Below are 24,157 nucleotides of genomic sequence, written 5' to 3'. Positions count from 1 at the left end.
TGTCACTCTCTCCCAGTTTGGCAAGATCTCTGGAGCATAAAGCTCCCTTTGTTTTGACAGCATCGAACACAGATTTTTTCCCCAGTACCAAATAGGGATGAAACAGAGTTACATCCTGTTAATACAGCAGGAAGTATGTTGCAGAAGTCAGGAGTGAGTGCATCACAAATTGCATGCACAAGTATGAAGCAACACTTGTCAGTTGTGCTGATAATGATGCCTCTTTCAATCCACATGCTATATATGTGTTCCAGTTTTGAAAAGTAATGAACCACAAGGACCAAACCTTCTGTGTCAAGTGATTACTATGTTTACTTTGACACCGAGAGGCCCAAAAGCCATATTAGCACATACAGCACGCAGAGGCATCCTTGTGTCCGCTTTCTTACTGTACAAGTCTTGGACTTCAACACCCCACTGGTGATGGACTTTGCTACTTCCCCATTGTAAAAGCCTCCAACAAGAAGGTGCATTTTGAACAATATATTCACAGAGGAATTTTACAAGTGACTGCTTGTTGGATGCCACATTTAGAAACTTTTTTCATGGAGGCAAAGGGTGTCCACCAATCACCTGATATTTTTTGTATCCAGCCTTAGACCCTGTCCAGTGCTGTCTTTCTGCAGTTTTCAAGGAGTTGTCATATGTCAAAGACTTTGATTACAGAATTAGCTTTGACAAATCCTGTTAGGACCTTCCTCACGTACTCAGCAGCCAATACACTGAATATGTGGAATTTGTCTCCAGCCATCATTTGTATCACAGCCTTGGCATCTTTGATGTACACAGTGGTTTCTTTGCATATGTCTACACAGCAAAGAAAAACCCACTGCTGGTCAACCAACTCAGCTCACAGGTCTCAGGCTGTGGGGCTGTTTCATTGCTGTGTAGACTTCAGGCTTGGACTGGAGCCCAGACTCTAGGATGTGTGGATGAGCCAGCCATGGGTTTTTCTTTGCTGTGTAGACATAGTTCCATTCTCTTAGCTCATGGATTCTTTCAGCTTGAGCTTCCAGCTGATGCCTTAATTCAGCTTTGTCTGTTGTTCTCATTGTTCCATCAGCATGAAAGAAGAACACAGGCTCAGGTCCTCTTCAGTGCCAAAGAACAGTTGCCACTGAAACATCATCTCTTCATCTTGCTAAGGGCAGGACTCTGCGGAAAACAATTCCTGGATTGATAGCTGCTGTGATTGTCCCTCCATTGTCAAACTTAAATTTGGTCTTCTTGGCTATGCCTGCAAATGTTTTGATGACAGAGATCTTGACTAGGCTGAAGAAGCTATGTGTTCCATCAGAATCAAGTGGACCTGTCACAGATCTCTCCATTTATTCTTCATCCACAATAGGTACATATGCAATTGCTGTGCTCTTTCTTTGTTGCAAGCTTGTGCTTGAAACCAGACCAAAATGGAATCACATGAGAGTGAACAATAACGATGCAATTTGGTATTGGTAGGACATTATGAAGTAGTAGTCTTAAGAGAGTCCAGGAGAGATCTCAGACATTGTTCATTTATAGGTGACAAGAGTTTTTTTTTCTAAGTGTTTTTTTATCGTGAGACAGTCCTGGATGTGTTCTAGGTTTTTCAGATACTGCACATTGCATACGAGTGTCTGATTGCCTGGGTAGTGTAAGTGACTCTTCTTTCTCATGGGTCAGTGATATTTCTTGTGATGCTGAACTATCTGCAAACTGTTCTTCAAATACCACTCTAGCCATTGAAAACAAGGTATCTTTCCATCAGTGCTCTCAATGCTGGTGTCTGTATTACTGTCTCCTTCATGGATGAGATTTCTACCAGCATGAAGTGGTGTATCTCCATTTGAAACTAACATACCCCTCTGGAGTCTTTCTACTTCAGTTTTTGTAACACTAGCGATGAACTGCCTCAGCTCATCATAACTGCAGAATCCATGGAGGTACAGTACGTCAATTCAATTGTGAGACCCAAACTCATGGGTTAAGCCATGCCACAAGACCTGTGTGCAGTGGTGTGATCATTTTGGAACACTTAAATACTATGCACTCTGCAACTGAGAGACAGCTTCTTTGAATGTCTTCTGAAGGTCGACACCACTGGCTGAATTTTATGCCTCTTTATCTACCAACCAAAGGACAAACTCCTGCACCAACTGGGGCACAAAAGTAGCTGCCCTCTGTAAACTACAAACACCTGACTTTGGATAACACTCTGACGCTTTCATTTTGGTTATTTCAGACCGAAGGATTGAAGCGGCATTATACAAAATCACTTGTTCATTTGCAAGCTATTCATCAGGCTCATTTGCCAGAAGAACATCCACAAAACATTTGGATGAGTTAAGTTCCTGCTTCAGATGACTAGCAGCTTGGATATCATCAGCTAATGTTATTGTGCTGCATGGTTAATGGTAGATATGCCTTTCCCATGCTGTTCATAGAATGAAATTGCAGAACCATAGTGTTTTTCTAATCTTGCCTATAATTTGCTGCTAGAATAGCTTTCAGTTTCTACATCTGAGGGACATAGGGCTTTATATCTTTGTAGCAGCTTGGACAGAAAAGCCTTCTTGTACATAAGAGCATTGTCTATCTCTTCTACTAGCTGATAAAGTGCAATGTCATAATGTGACTGTATTGTTGCAGTGAAACTAGATGGTTTTGCTTTAAGATTCTTTTTACTCAGAGGAAGAAGTCATGTTGAGTGACAAAAGCAATCAAGTCTTCTACAGATATTCAGTGCAACATGTCATCATCTTGTCTTTGAAGTGCGACCTCCCGTAGATGGGTTGCTCTCAAATGTTCCTATTTTATTAAGTTTTCTTGTCTTTCTTGGGTGGTTTTCTCAAGCAAACAGTGCAACAGGCCCGATTGCTGGAGGACATGCTTGCTCTGGTGGCTTTAGAAGCAGATGAACATGATGGTCTCTGATCAGATTCAGAATCTGTTTTCTTCCCTAGGTTCAGTAAAACTCTGACATGTGCAACATTCAACTTGCTTGTGTATTTCTGAAAGCAACCCCTGTGACAGAGTATTGGTGGCACATCATCTAAACTAGAAAACTCATCCAGTAGCCACCAATACAATTCATCTCTCCTGACTTCTGCTGCCAGCATCACAGAATTCTGTCCAGCACTGGTTGCTTTGACAGTTTTGCATTCTTTCGATTTTCTTGACAAATAACACATTTTTCCAAGTTTGTGAAGAGTATTTTTCTCTTTGATGTAAGCTTTAAGGGGCTTGTGTCCTCAATGTCTTCAGATACTGTAATTTCTCTGTAGTGGTAAAATTATTATATTTTTAGCATTACCACCACCACTATCACCATTTTTCATTTTGTACATTGTATACAGACTTATGTTAAATTAGATATAAATTAGATCTATATGTTAGTTTCAAAATTACCATTTTAGAGCACTTTGATTGAAGCCCAGTAAGAAGCTGTGTATTGTCATCTCTAACACTAACACAGAGTGTCACTGAATTAAAAAGTTAATTTCTAGAATATTTGAAAGACTAGTACTGAATACATAGGCAATTACAAATTAATTGCCTATATATGCAGACTACATTGAATGTACTATATTGTATGTACAAATGGAGAAGCATTACATTAGGAATTCACATATATTTATATCTACCCACTCGCCGTACAAACCCTGGGCACGCAATCTACTGCTACTTCAATATGAGACTCATCTGGTCAGCAAATTTCATTTGAAAATATAGAAAACTATTATAATCACTTGTGACATACTTTGACAATGAAGAATATGCGATGTGAAAACATTTCATGTTAGTATATTGCAATACGTTGATATTTGACATTGTTGCCACATGCTAAACCACTTCATCATTTCTGTTAAAAAAAATACTTGCCCATGCAAAATCAATACAAACCTTTTAATACATTATCATTTGGACACACATTGGTGTTTGACCAATAAACACCACATTAAGGTGTTGAAATTAACTTAAGCAGTAAAAACTGTAGGTGTAGTCATGTTGCAGTGTTTCTGGAACTGTGCAAAAAAGAAAAGGAGGACTTGTGGTACCTTAGAGACTAACAAATGTATTTGAGCATAAGCTTTCGTGAGCTACAGCTGACTTCATCGGATGCATTCAGTGGAAAATACAGTGGGGAGATTTATATACACAGAGAACATGAAACAATGGGTGTTACCATACACACTGTAACGAGAGCGATCACTTAAGGTGAGCTATTACCAGCAGGAGGGTGGGGGGGGGAAAACCTTTTGTAGTGATAATCAAGGTGAGCCATTTCCAGCAGTTGACAAGAACGAATGAGGAACGGGGGGGAGAAGGGGCGGAATAGTTTTACTTTGTGTAATGACCCATCCACTCCCAGTCTCTATTCAAGCCTAATTTAATTGTATCCAGTTTGTAAACTAATTCCAATTCAGCAGTCTCTCGTTGGAGTCTGTTTGTGAAGTTTTTTTGTTGAAGAATTGCAACTTTTAGGTCTGTAATCGAGTGACCAAAGAGATTGAAGTGTTCTCCAACTGGTTTTTGAATGTTATAATTCTTGACGTCTGATGTGTGTCCATTTATTCTTTTATGTAGAGACTGTCCAGTTTGACCAATGTACATGGCAGAGGGGCATTGCTGGCACATGATGGCATATATCACATTGGTAGATGCGCAGGTGAACAAGCCTCTGATAGTGTGGCTGATGTGATTAGGCCCTATGATGGTGTGCCCTGAATAGATATGTGGACACAGTTGGCAACGGGCTTTGTTGCAAGGATAGGTTCCTGGGTTAGTGGTTCTGTTGTGTGGTGTGTGGTTGCTGGTGAGTATTTGCTTCAGGTTAGGGGGCTGTCTGTAAGCAAGGACTGGCCTGTCTCCCAAGATCTGTGAGAGTGATGGGTCGTCCTTCAGGATAGGTTGTAGATCCTTGATGATGTCTTGGAGAGGTTTTAGTTGGGGGCTGAAGGTGATGGCTAGTGGCGTTCTGTTATTTTCTTTGTTGGGCCTGTCCTGTAGTAGGTGACTTCTGGGTACTCTTCTGGCTCTGTCAATCTGTTTCTTCACTTCAGCAGGTGGGTATTGTAGTTGTAAGAACTCTTACACAAAGTAAAACTATTTCCTCCCACCCCACCCCCCACTGTTCCTCAGACGTTCTTGTCAACTGCTGGAAATGGCTCACCTTGATTATCACTACAAAAGGTTTTCCCTCCTCTCCCCTCCCCCCGCTCTCCTGCTGGTAATAGTTCACCTTAAGTGATCACTCTTGTTACAGTGTGTATGGTAATACCCATTGTTTCATGTTCTCTATGTATATAAATCTCCCCACTGTATTTTCCACTGCATGCATCCGATGAGGTGAGCTGTAGCTCACAAAAGCTTATGCTCAAATACATATGTTAGTCTCTAAGGTGCCACAAGTCCTCCTTTTCTTTTGCGAATACAGACTAATACAGCTGCTACTCTGAAACCTGTCATTGTGCAAAAAATGACACTTTCTCATTTTGGGTACCATTGTTTCACCTCACCTACAGCCGTATGGCACCACTTGGCAGCTGCTTATCATACTTCATCTAGATGAACATAAAATAAGCTTTGAAAGGATATGTGATGTGGGGGGAGTGTAGGTTGGGTACATTAAACTCCAGAAATATGTCCCTTTTTGGAGAATTGCCCCATGCCTGAATGGGACGAGATCAGAGTGCATTAATGAAGTGTTAATGCGCAGCAGCAGGGTCCACACGGACAGTTTGTCTGCAGCAGGCTACGACAGGGTAGACTCACCCCCCAGTTTGCCACAAATTAAATGTTCATGCAAATAAACCCTTAATTGTTCTTAATGTTTTTAATGTATTGGACTGAATTTGAAATTAGTTTAATTACAAAGTAGATAATTTTTTGCCACATCTGCCAAAGATCATATGCTCAACTGCATAGGTTCCTAAGGCTGATTCCTTCTAAACACTTCTTGTCTGTCTCAAACCTCAGCAATCAAACCAACTAAAATTAACCCTTAAGATGCTATGAAATTCTATACCCATTGTTATACACTTCCACGTAGCTTTACTCACAGTAACAATTGTTGCTTAAGGGAGCATGTCACGTGAGAGTAAAACTTTTGAACTGAAACAGGTAAGTTTCTGAACCAACAGTTAACCAGCTAATTGCATTTCTTGTGTGAGACAAGCTGACTTCCCTGACACTGGGGCAGATGCTGTGTCCTGGCCTGTTCCCTTTGCACTGGTTAGGAAGTTTGCAGCAGGCCCAGAGCTGGCACCGCTGGCTCCTAAGTCACCCTCCCTGCAGCTCTTGGTGAGACAGGCAGGATGAACAAGTGTGGTGAAAGTGAGCTATGTTTTGGCTATGATCAGTTGGTCATTGGTTTCTGGGGGAACACTGCAAGCTGGCACAAGAAGCTGAAGCATTCTCAAGGCTGCTGTAGCCTGTGCTGGAAAGAGGGGCTGAGCAGAGAAAATCATGGCACCTTGATGTGTCCCACTTCACGAAGTGTGATGTCAGTGAATCAAAGAATCTGAATCATTATCCGGATATGCCATTTGGAATATGTTTTTTCCCCTGCTAATTACTTTAATTTTTCTGATGGGAATGGGAGAGACACCAACATAGGGTGAGCTGTAAAGATGCGACGTATTGATAGGAATGCAGAAATTTTGCTTGCACTGCACCGTTTTGCAAAGCCTGCCTTGAATCTTGAAATACATGGTGATCTCTGCATTGCTACCCCAATATGTATTTCTGTTTCTTAGGTGACAGAAAGAGAGCTGAAATCTGGGGGTTCAAATACTCAGGTGACAGAAAAGAACAAAAAGGAGTACATTGAGAGAATGGTAAAGTGGCGTGTAGAACGAGGAGTGGTTCAGCAAACAGAGGCTCTAGTCCGTGGCTTCTATGAAGTAAGTAACAAAGTTGCTCACGCCATCTACCACTCATGATCTGAATGTGACAAGCACAAGGGCAGCCTACTGACAATACCACATCAGTGCACTGTGGTGTGGTTAGGAAGATAAGTTTAGAAATGAATGGAATTCTCAAAACCTTAGCAGGCATGGGTAGTAGCATCAGGAGATTGTGTGTTTAATGTTAATGATTAAGGGAGAAGGTAACTGAATGTGAACTTGATCCTGCACAATAAAAAGTGATGAATGGAAGAAGCAGCACAGGTAAACCTGACCTGCACTAATGAGATTATTGCTATCCAGTCACAACAATATTCCGATCTCATAGTAAAAGTAAAGCAGAGAACATTGCACATAGCTAAGCACCACACTGGTAAGATGAGGACAGCACTTAGGCTTTTGTGTCCTCAGACAATTGTACATACTGCCACTTTTTCACCATGCACACTTGCAAGTAAGGGAGGGGGAGCTCAGGGTAGGCTTATTACTGTCAGTGCAGACGACCATGCCTTGATCTTATTTGCACCCACATGAGGCTTCTACTTGCCAACCTTATGCACCCTGCTGTGTACCATACAAGGACTTTCAGGATCAAATCTTCTATCTGCTCAGACTACAGAATATAGTCAGTTCCCAGAGTCTTGCCTTTCCTACCACTCGTGCCTGCCAATCAGAGGCACAGAGAACTGGAAGATCACAATCAAGGAAATAAAATAAATTGCTAAGACATTATCCTAGGTAGCTGTACCCCCTCAAGGTTCCTTCCCCACTCTGAACTCTAGGGTACAGATGTGGGAACCTGCATGAAAGCCCTCACTAAGCTTATTTCTACCAGCTTTGATTAAAACTTCCCCAAGGCACAAAGTCTTTGCCATTGGATTAGGTAAAACGCTGCCACCACCAAGTGCTTTAACAAAGAACCAGGGAAAAAGACCACTTGGAGTTCCTATTTCCCCAAAATATTCCCCCCAAGCCCTTACACCCCCTTTTCTGAGGAGGCTTGAGAATAAACAAAATGAGTGCAAATCCCTTGGATTTTTAAGACCCAAAAAACCCAATCAGATTCTTTAAAAAATCAGAACTTTATTAGAAGAACAAAAAAAAGATAAGAGAACAACTCTGTAAGATCAGAATGGAAGATAATCTTACAGGCAGTCAGATTCAAAACATAGAGAATCCCTCTAGGCAAAACCTTAAGGTACAAAAAGACACAAAAACAGAAATACACATTTCCTCCAGCATACCGAATTTACAAGCCAAAAAAACAAAGAAAACCTAATGCATTTTCTAGCTAGATTACTTACTAACTCTACAGGAGTTGGAGAGCTTGCATCCTTGATCTGTTCCCGGCAAAGGTATCACCCAGACAGAAAGACAAAAGCCTTCCCCTCCCGGCCCAGATTTGAAAGTATCTTGTCCCCTCATTGATCATTTTGGGTCAAGTGCCAGCGAGGTTACCTTAGCTTCTTAACCCTTTACAGGTGAAAGGATTTTGCCGCTGGCCAGGAGGGATTTTATAGCACTGTATACAGAAAGGTGGTTACCCTTCCCTTTATATTTATGACAACCCCATAGAAGTCTCCTTTCATTCAAATAGAATAAGAATTTCTGGCATGTTTGGATAGGATGTGTCCTGTCAAACCACATTTCATTTTCCTTGTGTATGTCGTATGCTGTCCTGGCCAGAGGCTGAGTTTGTTAGCTAATGAGCTACAACAATATTAACTGTTAGTATTGGCTTTGGTAACTATGAAAAAATTTCAGTCTATAAAGCATAGTGAACCTGATTCTTCTCTCACTTACCCTGGTGTAAATCCAAATTTATTGAAGTAAAACTAGTGCAGACAAGAGGAGAATCAGGCTCAGTATACAGAATTGTAAAATGATTTTTCTTCTGTGGTTATTTCAGTTTTTCAGTTTGTTCCATTTTCCAGTGGCAGTTAGGTTCCTAGGCTACCCAAGCACATTTGAAAATGCCCATAGGCATGTATCTGCATCATTAGACACCTAAGTACCTTTGAAAATCTGACCCCCTAGCCACTAGTGACTGTTCTAAGCAATAAAGGCTTTTTGAAAGATGCTGTATAAAATACTGTAGTGAAGTATGGGTTCCAATTTTTCTTCTTCTGTTGGGGGTTGGAGTGTGAGGAAGTGCAGAACGAGCACATGATTGAGGAGAACTTTCCAGTGATAGTGAGACATACTGTATCCTTAAGGAACTCATCACAGTACGGTTTGACATCTAGCATTCTATACTATAAACTGTGGCTAGCCCTAATATATAAAATGCTGGATCTCAAGGTTGTGTTAATGGGCGTTGCTCCATTGAAGTCATTGGAGCTATGTCAGTTTACGTTAGCTGAGGATCTGGCTCCCAGAGTTGCACTGTGGCAGAATTCATGAAACTGCTCAACCGCCACAAGAACTGACAAAGACTGAAAAGCTGTATATTTGTTTCTTTATTCCATCTTCATCTGAGTACTGTACAGTTTTGAAGCGTTTTTTTTAATACCATGAAGAAGATAAACCTCAGTTTAATCACATTTTTCAGAGTAGCAGCCGTGTTAGTCTTTGTCCGTAAAAAGAAAAGGAGTACTTGTGGCACCTTAGAGACTAACAAATTTATTAGAGCATAAGCCATGAAGTGAGCTGTAGCTCACGAAAGCTTATGCTCTAATAAATTTGTTAGTCTCTAAGGTGCCACAGTACTCCTTTTCTTTTTTCTCAGTTTAATCATGCATGAAGTACAAAGGCTGCTATCTTGTAACCATATTCTGACACAGACTAAAAGTTATATAGAAAAATATACCCTACCTTTTGCAAATCTGTTACGCAGTTGACCATTAATATCACTTTTCAGAAGAGATGCGGTAGGAAGAAGTCCTCTGCACAAACTATTCATTTTTCCTTCTGCTGTTCCATTCTGATCAAATCTCCTCATAGGTCAGCATCGTTTTCAATTAAAATTCTCAGCAAACTCACAAAAGAAGAGCAACTGATTTATCAGCAGGTGATTGGAATCTGACTGTTGACACAGTCACAGTAGGCAGCTAATCATTGGAGCCGTGACTGTGTTTTTCTAAGATAATGCATCTGCTGTACTTCCAGTCCAGAGTGGGCTCAAGAATGGTTTGTGTTTCAGGTTGTAGACTCCAGGCTCGTCTCCATTTTTGATGCCAGAGAGCTAGAGCTGGTGATTGCAGGCACTGCAGAAATAGACCTCAATGACTGGCGTAACAACACAGAATATCGTGGAGGTAAACTATCTACTCATACTTAGTAGGACCTTAATTATTATCAGGCCACATCCTGAGATGCATACTCAGTGTTTGCTCTATTTTTTCTAAGGGAAACTCCCATTGAATTCAGACAGTTTCTCTCAGGAAGGACACAGTGAAAACTAAATAAGGACCTCATGATTTGGCCAATAGACATGTTAATACTAGAACAGGTCTTGCAGTTTCAACTCAGATCTTACTCAGACAAAATTCCCTTGACTTAATGAGAGTTTTGACTGAGTAGAGACTGAAGAATTTAGCCTATACTTTATTTATATTGAAGAATATGAGTAAAATCCTGGCCGTATTGAGACAATGGCAAAATTCCCATTAACTTTAATAGAGCCAAATTGTGCTCCCAGTTACACTCTAACAAAATGCAGCACTATCTTAAAGCCCCCAAGTCAAAGTGTTTCTCTTCTTCATTCAGCATCAGCACTAAACCCCCTGCCCTGACTAGTTGGACTTATTTTGTTTTGAACAAAGCACATAGTGTGTGCAGGTAGTGTTGAGTAATGGGCAAATGGGTTGTCCCCCCAGGTCCCTTGGCTCTGCAACACAAAAGAAAACTCAGTGGAGTTGACCTGTCCTCCCCCATAAACACAATACCCAAATTTTGGCTGCTGGCTGACCACCAACTATTCTTATCTATTTGTTGCTTAAGCACTGAGCTACTAGCCATAAAGAGGATCCCTATAATGGTTTTCATGTTTAACTCTTCTGCATAAAGTGTTATCTCAGGTGGTTATTTAAATATAGTTATTGAGCTAGATTGAGCGTGGGATCATTCTGGCTTTCACTAGCATAATCTCAAGCCCAGAGCTCCTGTGGTGGAAAGTCTGCCAGGGAAGGGCTTGCAGTAGCCATTCCCCTCCAGATGTTGGAGGCCAGTACAACCCCAAAAGGGACTGGTATTGGCCACGAAGAGGGTATGGCCCCTTAAAGTGATTCATACCTAGGATGCAGGGAGCTAGGCCAGCACCTTCCTATGCTAGCTTCACTGTCTGGACCATTGATTTAATTTCTTTACTCCTCTTATTACATTGTTTTAAAGAAAAACTATTGAATGTTATCTGCTCTAGATGTAACAATTTATCCAGCTCTACAGCCTTGGTTGTATTTGGGAATCAGAAATGTAGCCTTTCCATCAAGCTGTCAGGAGCCATATAGAATATCAACTTTAGTCATTTATTTTTAACATGGATAACCATAGTATTTGCCAAAATGTTTTGGGAAAGGCCTGTATACGTGAGTTATAAATGTGAGTTTTGCTGTACATGGAATTTTGTAAGTTTCAAATGAGTTAGCTATATTAAGTTATCCAGAGGTGAGAAGACAAGAGGGCTAAGACATAGTTCATCCATCATTAGATCAGTCCTTTGGCTGAGGTTTTGTAGCAAGAAAAGCTATCAGCTCACATTTCTTTTTGTGGAAATGTATTGAAATGGTACATCATCAGATCCAGTTCCCACTTAACTTGTATGTTTCTAATCTCTCTCTGTCAGGTTACCATGATGGGCATATTGTAATACGGTGGTTCTGGGCAGCAGTGGAGAGATTTAACAATGAACAGAGGCTACGGTTCCTGCAGTTTGTCACTGGAACATCTAGTGTGCCATATGAGGGGTTTGCAGCCCTTCGAGGGAGCAATGGTCTGCGGCGCTTCTGTATAGAGAAATGGGGGAAAATAACATCCCTTCCGAGGTATGTCTGTATTATGAATAAAATCTTAAATGCTGTGGAGAAGATGAGCACAACACTTCTATTCAGTGTGTCTGCCAATTAATGACAGTGAATACAAGAGCAGCAAAGGACAAATCTCACTTCATCACGACACAGCCACTGAACTTACAATTGCACTCAGTGAATGGTGGTTTCTTTTGGTATCCTTTATCTTTAGAAATGGGTCAAACCAGACCTTCACATTTGGACTCCTTTAAATAGTAAGGAATGGTCAGGATGCTAATTCCTCAGATCCAAACCAAATCTTTTTGTGAGATTTCAGAGCTCGTGAGATTTCAAATCGTGTCTCTGACTCAGCCATATACCCGTTTCCTAGCCCAAGTCTCATAGGGATTCAAATCTGAACACCTGTATTGTATCTCATTTGTTCTATTTGGTCACCCCACTATTCAGCGTGTCATAGACTCATAGGGCATAAGGGACCACCAGATCATCTAGTCTGAGCTCCTGCATATCAGGGGCCACCAACCACCCAGCACCTGCACACTAAACCTGAATACTAATGTGTATGGGACCATTAGGAAGCTTAGTGAGGACATGGGCTGTAGTCAGTGTGATGGTACCACCAAGCTTTATATATCCATTTTAATCAGCTCAGTAGGTGCAGCTGAATGATTTACCCAGTTTCTAACAGATTGAAGCTTACTCGAGAACTTGCTGAGGCTCACCCAGACAAGACTGGAATAACGCATGTAGGCTGTAGGAAGATTTTGGGAGAAAGGCAGAGGCAATTGTCTTGGTTTAGGGAAAGTGCCTGGTGTTTATGACATAGATTCACTGCCTGGGCATCTTGTTGGATTCCACAGCTACACCAGTGGCCAAGAATATTTGCATCCATTTGTGTCCAACCATAATAATAACAATAATACCTAGCTCTTATATAGCACTTTTCATCAGTAGATCTCAAAATACTTCACAAAGGAGGTCAATGTCATTATCCCCATTTTACAGATGGGGAGACTGAGGCACAGAGAGGTGATATGGCTTGCCCAACAGACCAATAGCAGAGCTAGGAATAGATCCTGGATCTTCTGAGTCCTAGTCAGTGTTCTGTCAACTAGACCACACTGTCTTCCATCTAGGTTGTGACTTCTTTTCTTGAATGTGGATGTCACTATGTCTAGCCATGCTTTTGTCTCCTTGAGATTGTACTACTGCAATGCACTCTATATAGGCTACATTTTAACACCATTAAGAGATTTCAGCTAAGGAAGTCCCCTATATGCTTAACAGTCCTCATTCAGGGAAGACCTCTCACCTGTGCTTCAAGATCTACACTGGCTTCCAGTTCATTTCCAGGAGGATATTCAACGTGTTGTTCTTGCCCTATAAAGCCCTCAATGGCTTGTGACCTGTGTACATTAGAGACCACCTCCAGTTAAAAACAGCTGAGGTGCTCCAGCATACAGTCCTTTCAGGAAACTGGGGGAATTAGCCCTAGTTTTATCTGCACTGTGAATTAGCCCTCATTTCATCCACCAGTGATCAGGCAACCGTGTAAGCTGTTTTGTGCAAACCCCATGTCAAGCAGCGGTAAGCTGCACTGTTGCTAACTGAAATTAACATATCTGCATTAGGGGTTTGCTCCAGTACAGCTGTTCTGATGGGTGGACAGGGATGGCTGGAATCAGGGCAAATCCACAGGGTAGACAGGCCTGGGAGGATGCTGTTGACCAGGCATTTTCAAGGAGAATCCTTTGACTCTATCACATTCTTCTTACTTGGTTTGACAGAGAACAAGTCTAACAACTTTCCTGGCATTCTGCAAGTCCCATGTGTTTTCCAAAGTCTTTGAGAGATCCAGAACCATCTCTATAGATGGGCTATAGAGGTGGTTATGGACAGTCCTGACTATGGACATGAAGAATCACAAAAAGTACAAGTTCCAGGTTGTGCAGCATTTCCGTATAAATCCATCTACATTAGACTTCTCAATGTGAAGATGAGTGGGTTTTGTAGTGTGTATGAGAAACACCAGGCTGACCTGTCAAGGGCTAATAAGGTAATTTGCCATTTTCTGCTCTGCTTAACTTTCTATGTTAACCTAGGCATTGCTTATGACCTAGAGTCAGTTAGCCTCAAGATATTCAAGCTAACTGCCTTAAGTTTGTCCACTGATTACTCAAAGTCTCACTCTCCCCCAAAGAAGCCTTCTCTCCAGGTCAGAGCTGCAGAACCCTCTAGAACTTTCTGAGCTCTGCAATCCAGAAAAATGAAGCAACCATTTCTGATGGGGGAAAAATCCAGGTTGTTTACCATGAATTACCATCTTTATTATTTAATAATTGTAGAGTGCTCTTGAGTGCATATAGCAGCCAGAAATATATAAAACACCAGGGCCAAAATGCCAAAACCTTGACACTGAAAATTAAGCTCCTAAATCCACATTTACTTGAACTTTTTATTTAGATGCCTAATTATGGATTTATTTAGAGGCTTAAAGGGCATCTAACCATATCCTCTAGGCACTCAGGCATAACTTTAAAATGCACACTAAGTGTACCAATTTAAGGTAACTCACTACAAATCCTCCTCCCCCTCAAACAATTCCCCACCTCTACATTTGCACTTATTACCCTCCCGCATTTTCTAATGTATGGAGAAAATAGATGACCTTTTCCATGTGCCCTAGAAGTAATCAGATTAGGTCAGTTAGGTGTTCAAATACAGATTTAGGATCCAGCTTTCAGCTTGAGTTTTTTCATGAACGCTACAAGATTCTTAGGCCCCAGTCCACCAAAAATTATGACTGTTTCTTATGCCATAGAAATCTGCAAAAGGTTGCATAAACCTCCAAGCAATTGGCTTCTTCAGCGGAGCCTGGCACAGAGATGAATGTGGGGTTGCTGGGTTTTATGGCAAGGTCTGGTCTAAACATTTCCAGGTGTTTTACAAAGTATCAAGAAAAGTTTTAAATATTTTGTAAGAACCCAGGGCTCCCTCTTTGGTCTCTTCTTCCTTCTCCTGATAGCTGTTTTAGATGTGTGACTCTCCCATACACATTGTCCTTATACGTTAGTGACGCAGTGTGCAATTGCTCCTGTTTTGTTTACCAGTGAACACAGATGTAGTAATGCCGAGCACTTGCCACAACATGCAGCCCTACCAGCAAAGACACATGGTGTGAATTTCTGAGATGAAATGATACTTGTAATAGTACTACTATTAATACATAGCAATTATGGTAGGGCTTTCTGGAAATAGCAGTGTAACCACAGCAGCAGGAGGAGCCATCCACCCAAGTACTTAACAAAGGCTGGTCTATCCTGAAAACTGACATATTTCTCCCAGGGATGTGAAAAATCCCCCCTCTCTCCCAGGAGACATAGGTGTTCAGACCTGACCCCCAGTGTAGGCTGACAGAAGAATTCCTCCATTGATCTAGTTACTGCCTGCTGGAGAGGTGGATTAACGACAGTGATGGGAAAACCCCTCCTGTTGCTGTCATGATTACTTGCACGGATGTGCTACAGCGGCGAAGCTGCAGCATTGCAGCTGTGCCACTCTAGCAGTTTAAATGTAGACACAGCCTAACATCCTGGACAGGATTGTATTCAGGGTGCCTAGCCCCTCAGTCATGGGTACACTTCTATTTTTAGTGTGGTACTCAATTAGAGCTAGCATGGATATGTATTCTCAAGCTGGAAATTAGACCTCCAGCTCCAAGTGTAGGCATATCAACAGGAGTCATGACTTTGGAGTGGTTTGGAAGATTTTGACTCCAGGGGCTTTATTCTAACTTCACTTATGCTGGTGTGAATCAGGAATAAATCCACTGAAGTCAGTAGAGTAACACCGGTGTGAAACACTGGTATAAGGAATATCAGACCCAAGAAGTGGATTATTTCCATTATGCATGGGAAATGAGACATGGGTTATTTTATTCTAGTCTACATTTATGTATCATGTATACCCATTAGAATAAAGGCAGCCAAAGCAGAAAACAGATCAGAGATATTGCTCTACTCCCAGACCACAAGAACGTGACTCTGCAGCAGTATCCAACCAGAGTGTGTCTAACTCCTACAGGACTCTGTCAATGTAAAACTATGGTTTGTTTTTCCTCCACACTGCTGCAGCGAATCAAATGAGATACCACAAACTAGGTAACAGAGTCCAGGCACTTAATGTTATGTATGCTGATTTCTGTTCTTCAGGCCCCAGGTTTACTCTCCCTGTTTAGTATGGAAGACTTCCCTTTGAAATGCAGCAATTATACATTGACTCCCAGTGCTTGGTTTTTATTAAGTTTCCCATGGGGGAAAGATTGTTCTACTGTTTAGGTTTATAGCTGGATGAAGATCTGAGAAAACTTCTTCCCATCTATAGCCTTGTTGAAGCAGGGGAGCTCTTATCTTGTGTCATGCAGATTTTTGGCTCTCAGCCAACTCCCTCAGTCTCCCAAGATCTTGACCTTAATTCCCCACCATACTTTAATGAATACCAAAAAAACCTTCTTATATTAAGCCATGTAGCTGTATCTAAAACTAAGGAAACAACTTCACCTGAAACGTATGTGAAAAGAGAGGGAAAAACTTTCTGCTACAGCTGCCTGAGAAGACAATGCCCTCTGCTAAGAGCTTGATCCTGAGAAATCTGAACACCTATACCTCCCATTGGGACACATCCTGAAATCCTTACTCTGTTTCTCCTTCACAGTCAGGCAAAACACTCATTGGCTTGAAGGAGAATTCTGCCTAAGTAAAAACCAAATAAGGATTTGGCCCAGCGATTTCAATAAGAATTGCAAATAATTTGTACCTGAGAAGATCAAGCCTTTACTTTCTCAATTAATATAGAGAATTAGCTCACTTTCCCTTGAAAGTGATTTTAGTTCTACAAAGTAATTTATAAGTACTGTACCAGCATATTGTCTGCAGTTAGCATATGCAGATTATCAGTAAATATTTGATCTTACATAAATGATCTCTCTAGGTCCTAAGATATTTATTAGGTACCTATCATCATAATATCCAAAACTGCCATATAACAATTAAGGTACTGGATGTACAAACAGGCTATAAACACATCATTTCCCCCTTTCCTAGTGGTGTGTATGTTAGTTTTGCTTGTTTTGTTATTTTTTTAATCCTGGGTCCTTCTCCTCATCCTCCTCCCCTCTCTTTCCTTCTTGAGTCCCTTCCTCTCTCCTAATTGCCCTATTACAGTTCAGTCTAAGGGAGATGATTATGGGATATAATATAATTCTCCTATTCAAAGTATAGTTCCTATATTGTTATTCTTTATATTCTCATTATCTATGTGTTTGGCAAGATTTCATGCTGACAATAAAATGTTACTAGGACAGACAAATATCTGAGGCACAAACTGGTTCAGATATGTGACCCTTGGAAAACTGGTCCTCCTGTAAAGGAAGCATAAACCGTTTTTGTTGAAGACAACAGAAATATAACCTTAGAGCCCATAAGCAAAAAATTCTTAAGCAAAAAATTCCCAAGAGGAACCATTGAGTGTTTCCCTTCACAAACAAAGAGGAACAAAAGTAAATATTGGTATGGAAGATCTGAGAGATTTGAGGATTGTGGCTGGGAGTTAGTACCTCTCCCCAAAAAAGCAAGGTGAGAGGAATAAGTGGCCCATTTCTGTCTCTCTGGCACTGTTCTGTCAGAAAGCAAACCTTATTACAGCTGACAGGTTAAAGCCATAAGTTTGACAGGGGAGGGTTGTGTGTGCATTTGTTGCCTTTGGACTGTCAGCATTATTAGGATTAAGGGAAGTGACAAAAGAAGAAGAATGCCAAGAGCTTAAAAGCTTACATGTAACTTTTAGAGAGGACATTTAAAAGGCGAGAAGTAGCAATGGAGACACTAAGAGAGATTTAGAGATTCAGACCCCCACAAACTGCTAGGAGTTATAACTATAGACTGCAAAGAAGAAAGAAATGTAAGTTATCAGTTGATAGCTTTTCTTCCTTCAAGACAAGAGCATTATAAGTAGGTCATGATTTAGATTACTTTATCTTATGTTTTCTTCTAAAAGTGTAGGGGTCAGTTTTGTAAAAGCGTAAATACTCTGCTCTTTCGAGTTTGGGTCCTCATACTTGCTGAACATGCTCTCATAAATGTCAACAGGCTAACAGGTCTTGCTAGAGGCTTAACTGAAGGAAGAAAGCCTATTCACAAAATGTAATTATTGTTTCTTCCCTTGCTCATGCAGCATTTCCTCTCCAATACACACAAAGGGCCGAATACTGCAGAATGCTGAGCCTCTCCTGCCATGTTCTCAGTACAGTGACATCAGTGGCCATAGAGGCTGCTCAGCATACCTTAGGAGGTGCTCAACCCCTTACAGGATTGGGCACAAAGTTAAGGGACTGTGACATTACAGAAAATGTCCCTGCCTCTTAATTGACCTATGTGCTTAGGAATCACATAGCATATAATATAAACAACCCAAGTGCTGAGTTGAGTGCCTTTTGTTTCAGCTGGAAAAGGAAAGGGTTTCAACTTTCAGCTGCAAGAAGCAAAAACGAATGCCTTCTCAGCAATACTGAGAAGGAACAGGGAAGGCTTATCTTCCTCCTGTCCATCCCCCTCCCCAAACCAAAAATCAGAACTTGTCACTGCATTACATAAGCAGACACTTGACACCCTGGCCCCAGATTTTGGCCCTTGCAACAAAGAACAGGAAATGACAGCTGGCCCACTTACAACACTGCAGAAGGAACGTGGAGAAATTTTGTTCTTAGTTACTGGTGTAAAACTAGGCTGACTCCATAGACTTCACTGGAGTTACTCCAGATTTACATTAATATAATAAAACAGAATTTGACCCCATATTTTGTCCTTCAGCAATGTATAATACCTACATGGTGGTTGGCCTGAGAGTTATTTAGTTTCCCTTTTTTATTTGGTTGTTTGGGGATCTTTTTGTATGACAGATACTTTTGGGTTAGAGGGTACAAATGTTTTGTTTGGATAAATGTCCAAACATCTCCAGACATTTTGAGGTTCCCTTCTCTTTTTTCCCTCCAATAGTTCCTCCCCGATCATATGACCCCGTAACAATCTGCTATACCCTGCTGTTTACCTGCAGCCCTCCTCTACATAAGCCTTTGTCCTGTACAAACCCATAATCCAATATTTGCTTGTATGTCCAATGAAGGGCCACTTGTATGGCTCTGAGGACATACAGTATGTTAGGTCCTTACCTTCCATTCAAATTGTAAAGGAATAACACAAAGAAGATTCTTCTCTGCCCCTAAATGCTTTTTATGTGTGACACTCAAAAGGTTAATAATGGCTTCAGTTTTGAGGGACTTTTTTTCAGAGAACTGGTAATAGGAAAATGAGTAGGTCTGTGCTCTGAATCTGGCCCAGATGAAGAGTGACTGAAAGTCATCAACATCAGAAGCTTGTTCACTGGCTTGACTGAAATGAGTTTGATTATCTCAATCCAGTTCCTAGTGGACAGGTGTCCACATCACAGTAAACACCATTGCAGGTAGCACTAATCAGCACTTCTGCTGCTAGTCTCTGTAGAGTCCTGTGACTGAATGGACCAAGGGAACTCAACCACCTTCTAGCTCCTGAAGGGGGTTAACACACATTGGTAGGGCTTAGTGAGGATGGCTGAGGAACACAAATAATGGTGGAAGGCTACTCATCTCTAATGCATACACTACACGATGCACTCACCTGTGAGATGTATGATAATAATGACTTTCTCAAGGTTCATTTATTTCTCTAACTCCTTTATGTTCCCAGTTCATTTCCAAAGGAAATTGCTTCTATTGCATACTCTCTCAGAGAATAACCAGTTTACAATCTTTTATTCAGAAAAACTAGTAAAAGCTCTCCTGACTGAAATGCTGCAGTGCAATGGAGACTATGCCTCTGGCTGTTTCAATTTCCTGATAGCTTTTAATGATTCAGTGTGGGTGCCTGATAATCTCCCCTTTCAGTTCTGCAAGTCTCATGCCAACTAATCTGCCTTCAGCCTGGTTTTTTTTGGTTGGCCTAACAAATGAGCACCAGAGGTTAAGAGAGAGTCTACTTTAGGAAGGGCTCTTCTGCTTCAGTTCATAGTAAATAACATGCATTAAAGGATGAGATCTGAGAGCTGGAAGTAAAACAAGGTGATTGATTCTAAAAATACCAGGAGCCAGATTCTCACAAATCACCATAGCTCCATTGGCTTCATTGCAGCTCTGCCATTTTACAGTAGCTGAAGATCTGGCCTGATGTGGATGTGAAATACCAGACATGAACAACACCCATCACCATGCCTAGGGCGTTGGGGGGAAAAGAGACATATATGTGCACTCCCTACAGAGATAGATTAAGCACAGCATGATGGATTACTAATTAGCAAAGCTTTGAGGCTGTTGGGGATATTTGTAAAGGTCAGTGTGTTTCAAAACTAAAAATCAAATAGCATTTTTATGCTGAACTGACTGGAACAATTTTTGTAAGTAATTTAGGGTTAGCCTCCCATTCTTGGGGCCTCCTAGTCCCATAAAAGTGTTTTAAATCTTGAGGATTTTTTATCAGAAGGGTTACTACAAGAAAAGGAAATAGTAAAAGATTTAGCAAAGCCAGAATACAAATGGAAATCTTTCTCCCGACTCAAGCGTGATTTAAAACTAGAGTTGGTTGGAAAATGGGGACATTTTTTCATGGGAAACGTGTCCCCTATTTTGTTGAAAAACTTCAAAATTTATCAACTAGCTTAGATTGTAAATTCTTTGTGAGAGGGACATCTTGTCTGTGTTTGCACGGTGCCTAATACAATACATAGATTCTGACCTGCTGTACAGCACAGACTACAGAACTTCCCCAAAATGATTCCTAGAGCATATCTTTTAGACAAACATCCAATCTTGATTTTAAAATTGCGAGTGACAGAGAATCCACCACAACATCAGTAACTTGTTCCAATGGTTAATTACTGTCACTTAAAAATATACACCTTATTTCCAGTCTGAATTTGTCTAGCTTCAACTTCCAGCCATTGGATCTTGTTATACTTTTCTGTGCTAGACTGTAGAGCTCATTATTAAATATTAATTCCTCATGTAGGTACATATAGACTGTAATCAATGGGGTCCTCATCCCTGACTAGAGCTCCGAGATGTTACAGTAATACCAATAAAAAATAATAATATTGAAAACCCATCCTCATAACAAGTGAGCTACAGAAACAGCATTCTGCTTTCTAGAGACCTTCCTCTTTCAGGCACCCAAAGCAGTCGGTTTTGTAGTGTTTCCGGTTTTCCCTCTGAACCTACAGTTGTCAGCCCTGTCTTATTACTCTACTCACAGGGCCAAATTTACCAATACATTCCAACTGTTTTATACCTGTCCTCTAGTGCAGAGCTTAACCAGCCACTTAAACCAGGTGTATAGCTGCTTTGCATTTCTGGAACAGCAGAAAACAACCAAAGTGGCACCAGTTAATATTACTCTGTGTGAAGTCTGGGGCCTTAATTCCACAGAGAGCCCCACATTTGCATAGGAAATTCACCCACATGGAGCTTATTGCAGGTTCTGTGCCTAGTGAAGGATCTAGCCTGTCATACAGATACTTTCTTTTAATGCTTAGTTTGTCTATGTGTGTGTGTGTGTGTGTATATATATATATATATATATTCAAATTGATGCATGTATATTTTTAAAATATCTTCTGGCTCTTTGGATTTTAGGGGCTTTTATTTTAACACTTAGGCTTTATTTATTTAAAGCTTTTTAACCATTTAGAGGACATAAGTGAACTTTCGTCAGAATAAGCAGTGTTTTCTCATTAATATATTTGTTAAAAGTAAATGAAACTTACAACACTGCATTTTTCCATTTGCAGGGCACACACATGTTTCAACCGCTTGGATCTTCCACCCTACCCATCTTATTCCTTGCTGTATGAAAAGCTGTTGACAGCTGTTGAAGAAACTAGCACGTTTGGACTTGAGTGAGGGAATTCAGGCACTTCTGGTATTTTCCTGGCTGATGATGTCACCTTCCTTCCCCACCATCATATGATCTTGGTTTTCCATGTTTTTATTTTTTAAAACAAAAATCAGGATTGACAAAAGCTGTGCATGAAGAACTGCCTCCCTCTAAGATCTAACCTTCATGCTTTCATCCTCAGTTTCCAATGGACTGCTAGCCTGTATGCAATAGAAAAACAGCTGTCTCAAGGTTTCTGTATATCTCCTCATACCTCCATTAATAATAATAAAAATACGAATGCAGGTTATGTTACACTTGACCAAATGTTGATAAATGTTTACTTCCACCTACGTTGATTAAAAAATAAATAACCTCATCAACCATTCCAAGCTTCTATATGCCTGTGTCTTCTAAACAAATCCACAGTTCATCTCACTTCTTACCAGTTGAATTCAGTCCTGGGAGGTGGTCAAGTGTTTCTTTCATCCATCCTTGTTTTTCCTGTCCATATCGTCCATCATAGAGATACCTATGAGTAAAACTGAAATTTTTATACCTGGACTCAAGATTCACATCAACCGGAACTGGCCCAGACATATGATGCAGATAAGACATTAAAAAAAACAAACACCCTGTAATGCAATGCAAAGTATTCCAGTGATTGCTATGGATGGTTACTTGCCAGTACTGGAAAGAACTTGCACTTCAGACATTTTGGGAGGGGCATCTCTATTGTAATGTTTACCACGCAAGAAGCACAAATCTGTGCACACTCAAGAAGGATGTCTCATTACGTAGCATAAAGGAGAAGGATCTCTTACCTAAATATTGTACATGACAAAGAAAAGGGGACTGAGAAGAATGTTCTGCTCTTGTTAATATCTTTGGGTTCTGTTTACTGATTCTTTGTTATCTGATGTTTAAAACACCCCCTTACAAATGAGAAGTATAGACAATCCTGTCCCTTATATCAGAAGCCATTTATTTCTTGTCAGGCAGGGCTAACTTCTGGTTGTTGTTTTTTCCCTTTGTTGTCAAATGCAAACCTCCATAACCTCAGAATTGGTTGTGCACAGAAGGGTTTAGACAAAGTTCTGTTAAATGTGAAGCTGCAGTGAGATTGTATCTCTCTTTTGCTTAAACATTTGTAGCAATTCTTCTTGGAGTGAAGCCCAATGACCTGCATGGCCTCATTAGGTACCAAATTAAAGATCCAGTTCTTTTCTGGTGCCTAACTGAGACCTCAAATTCTTTAATTTTGTGGGCTTCATCTTCCAGCTCCAAAGCCAGGAAAGGCAAGGCACACAGCAGCATTCTTGTCTTTGATGGGTATTGCTGAGGCTATTACAATCAAACCCACAACACTGGTTGTCTCCAACTTTTAACCTTTGCTGCCCTTGTTTTCCAAAACTTATTGTGGATTGAAAGTGTTTGTCTTAACTGGGAAAATGTGAAGTGAGCACGATAGTGTCAAAGAATACCCATTACAAAAACTAAGTGAAATATACAGGGTAATTCTATCTTGATACGAGCAACAGCTCACGTGAAATAGATGGCAGTCAGATACCACACCCATCTGTGTCTCTGTTACTATGCTCATTTTGTTGTTATACTTCAGAAAGCTGTCAGAAAGATGTCATTCAACATCCAACACATTCTGTTCTTATAAACCTACCCTTCAAAGAACATAGTCAGGCCCAGCCTTTCCATGCGTTTTTACTGACCGACATATTTAGCTATTAATACGCTAATGTGTATATGATTGTTTTCTAATATTTTTGAATGACTTTCTTCTTGATTTTAAAGTTACTGCATGTCTTAATGGTGACAGGTAAAGACATGCTTCTAAGCAGAAATACTATGTTTTGGTTTAATCAGAATATGAATTTTTAAAGTGCTCCATTAATTCTACTTCACTAATATCTGATGGCCATTTAATAGTATTTTTATTATGTGTTTCTTTTAAGTATTTATTTTAGAATACACATTGTTATTTATTTATTAAATTATTTATTTATTTACTTATTTGTATAACGGTAGCCACTAGGGACCCCAACTATGAATCAGGGCACCATTGTGCTAGGTGCTGTACACTTGTGTAAAAACACAGCCTCGGTCCCAGCTCTCATTTCTATGTCATATACTATGGGTGTTAGCTCTGCAAAAATTATGTAACCTGCTTCTTTATGCCTCTGTTACATCAGGGTGAATTATAGGAGACTGCATGGTACCAGGATTGCCACAAAGGCTCTGGCTCTGATGCTGCAGTGTGCTCAGCAATCTCGACCCCATTCAGTGGGAGCATCTCATAGGCTGGGTCCCAAAGGCCAATTTTTTGTGC

The 24,157-nt window shown here is 40.6% G+C and overlaps 1 protein-coding gene across 1 annotated transcript in view; it reads left to right on the top strand.

Annotated features, from left to right (window-relative positions):
- The window catches only part of HECW1 (HECT, C2 and WW domain containing E3 ubiquitin protein ligase 1), a 349,448-nt gene extending 325,890 nt beyond the window's left edge, over positions 1 to 23,558 (top strand). Inside the window, exons 27-30 of the mRNA XM_084619634.1 lie at positions 6,738 to 6,884; positions 10,030 to 10,144; positions 11,671 to 11,869; positions 21,728 to 23,558. Coding sequence (XP_084475760.1) covers positions 6,738 to 6,884; positions 10,030 to 10,144; positions 11,671 to 11,869; positions 21,728 to 21,839 — 573 coding nt within the window. The 3' untranslated portion in view covers positions 21,840 to 23,558. The remainder of the gene's footprint in view (positions 1 to 6,737; positions 6,885 to 10,029; positions 10,145 to 11,670; positions 11,870 to 21,727) is intronic.
- The last annotated feature ends 599 nt before the right edge of the window (positions 23,559 to 24,157 follow it).

This window comes from Lepidochelys olivacea (assembly GCF_965140295.1).
Source record: "Lepidochelys olivacea isolate rLepOli2 genome assembly, chromosome: 2".
NCBI classification, from domain to species: domain Eukaryota; kingdom Metazoa; phylum Chordata; order Testudines; family Cheloniidae; genus Lepidochelys; species Lepidochelys olivacea.
The sequence above is the reverse complement of the archived record's forward strand: the minus strand, read 5'-3'. Positions and strand labels throughout refer to the sequence as shown.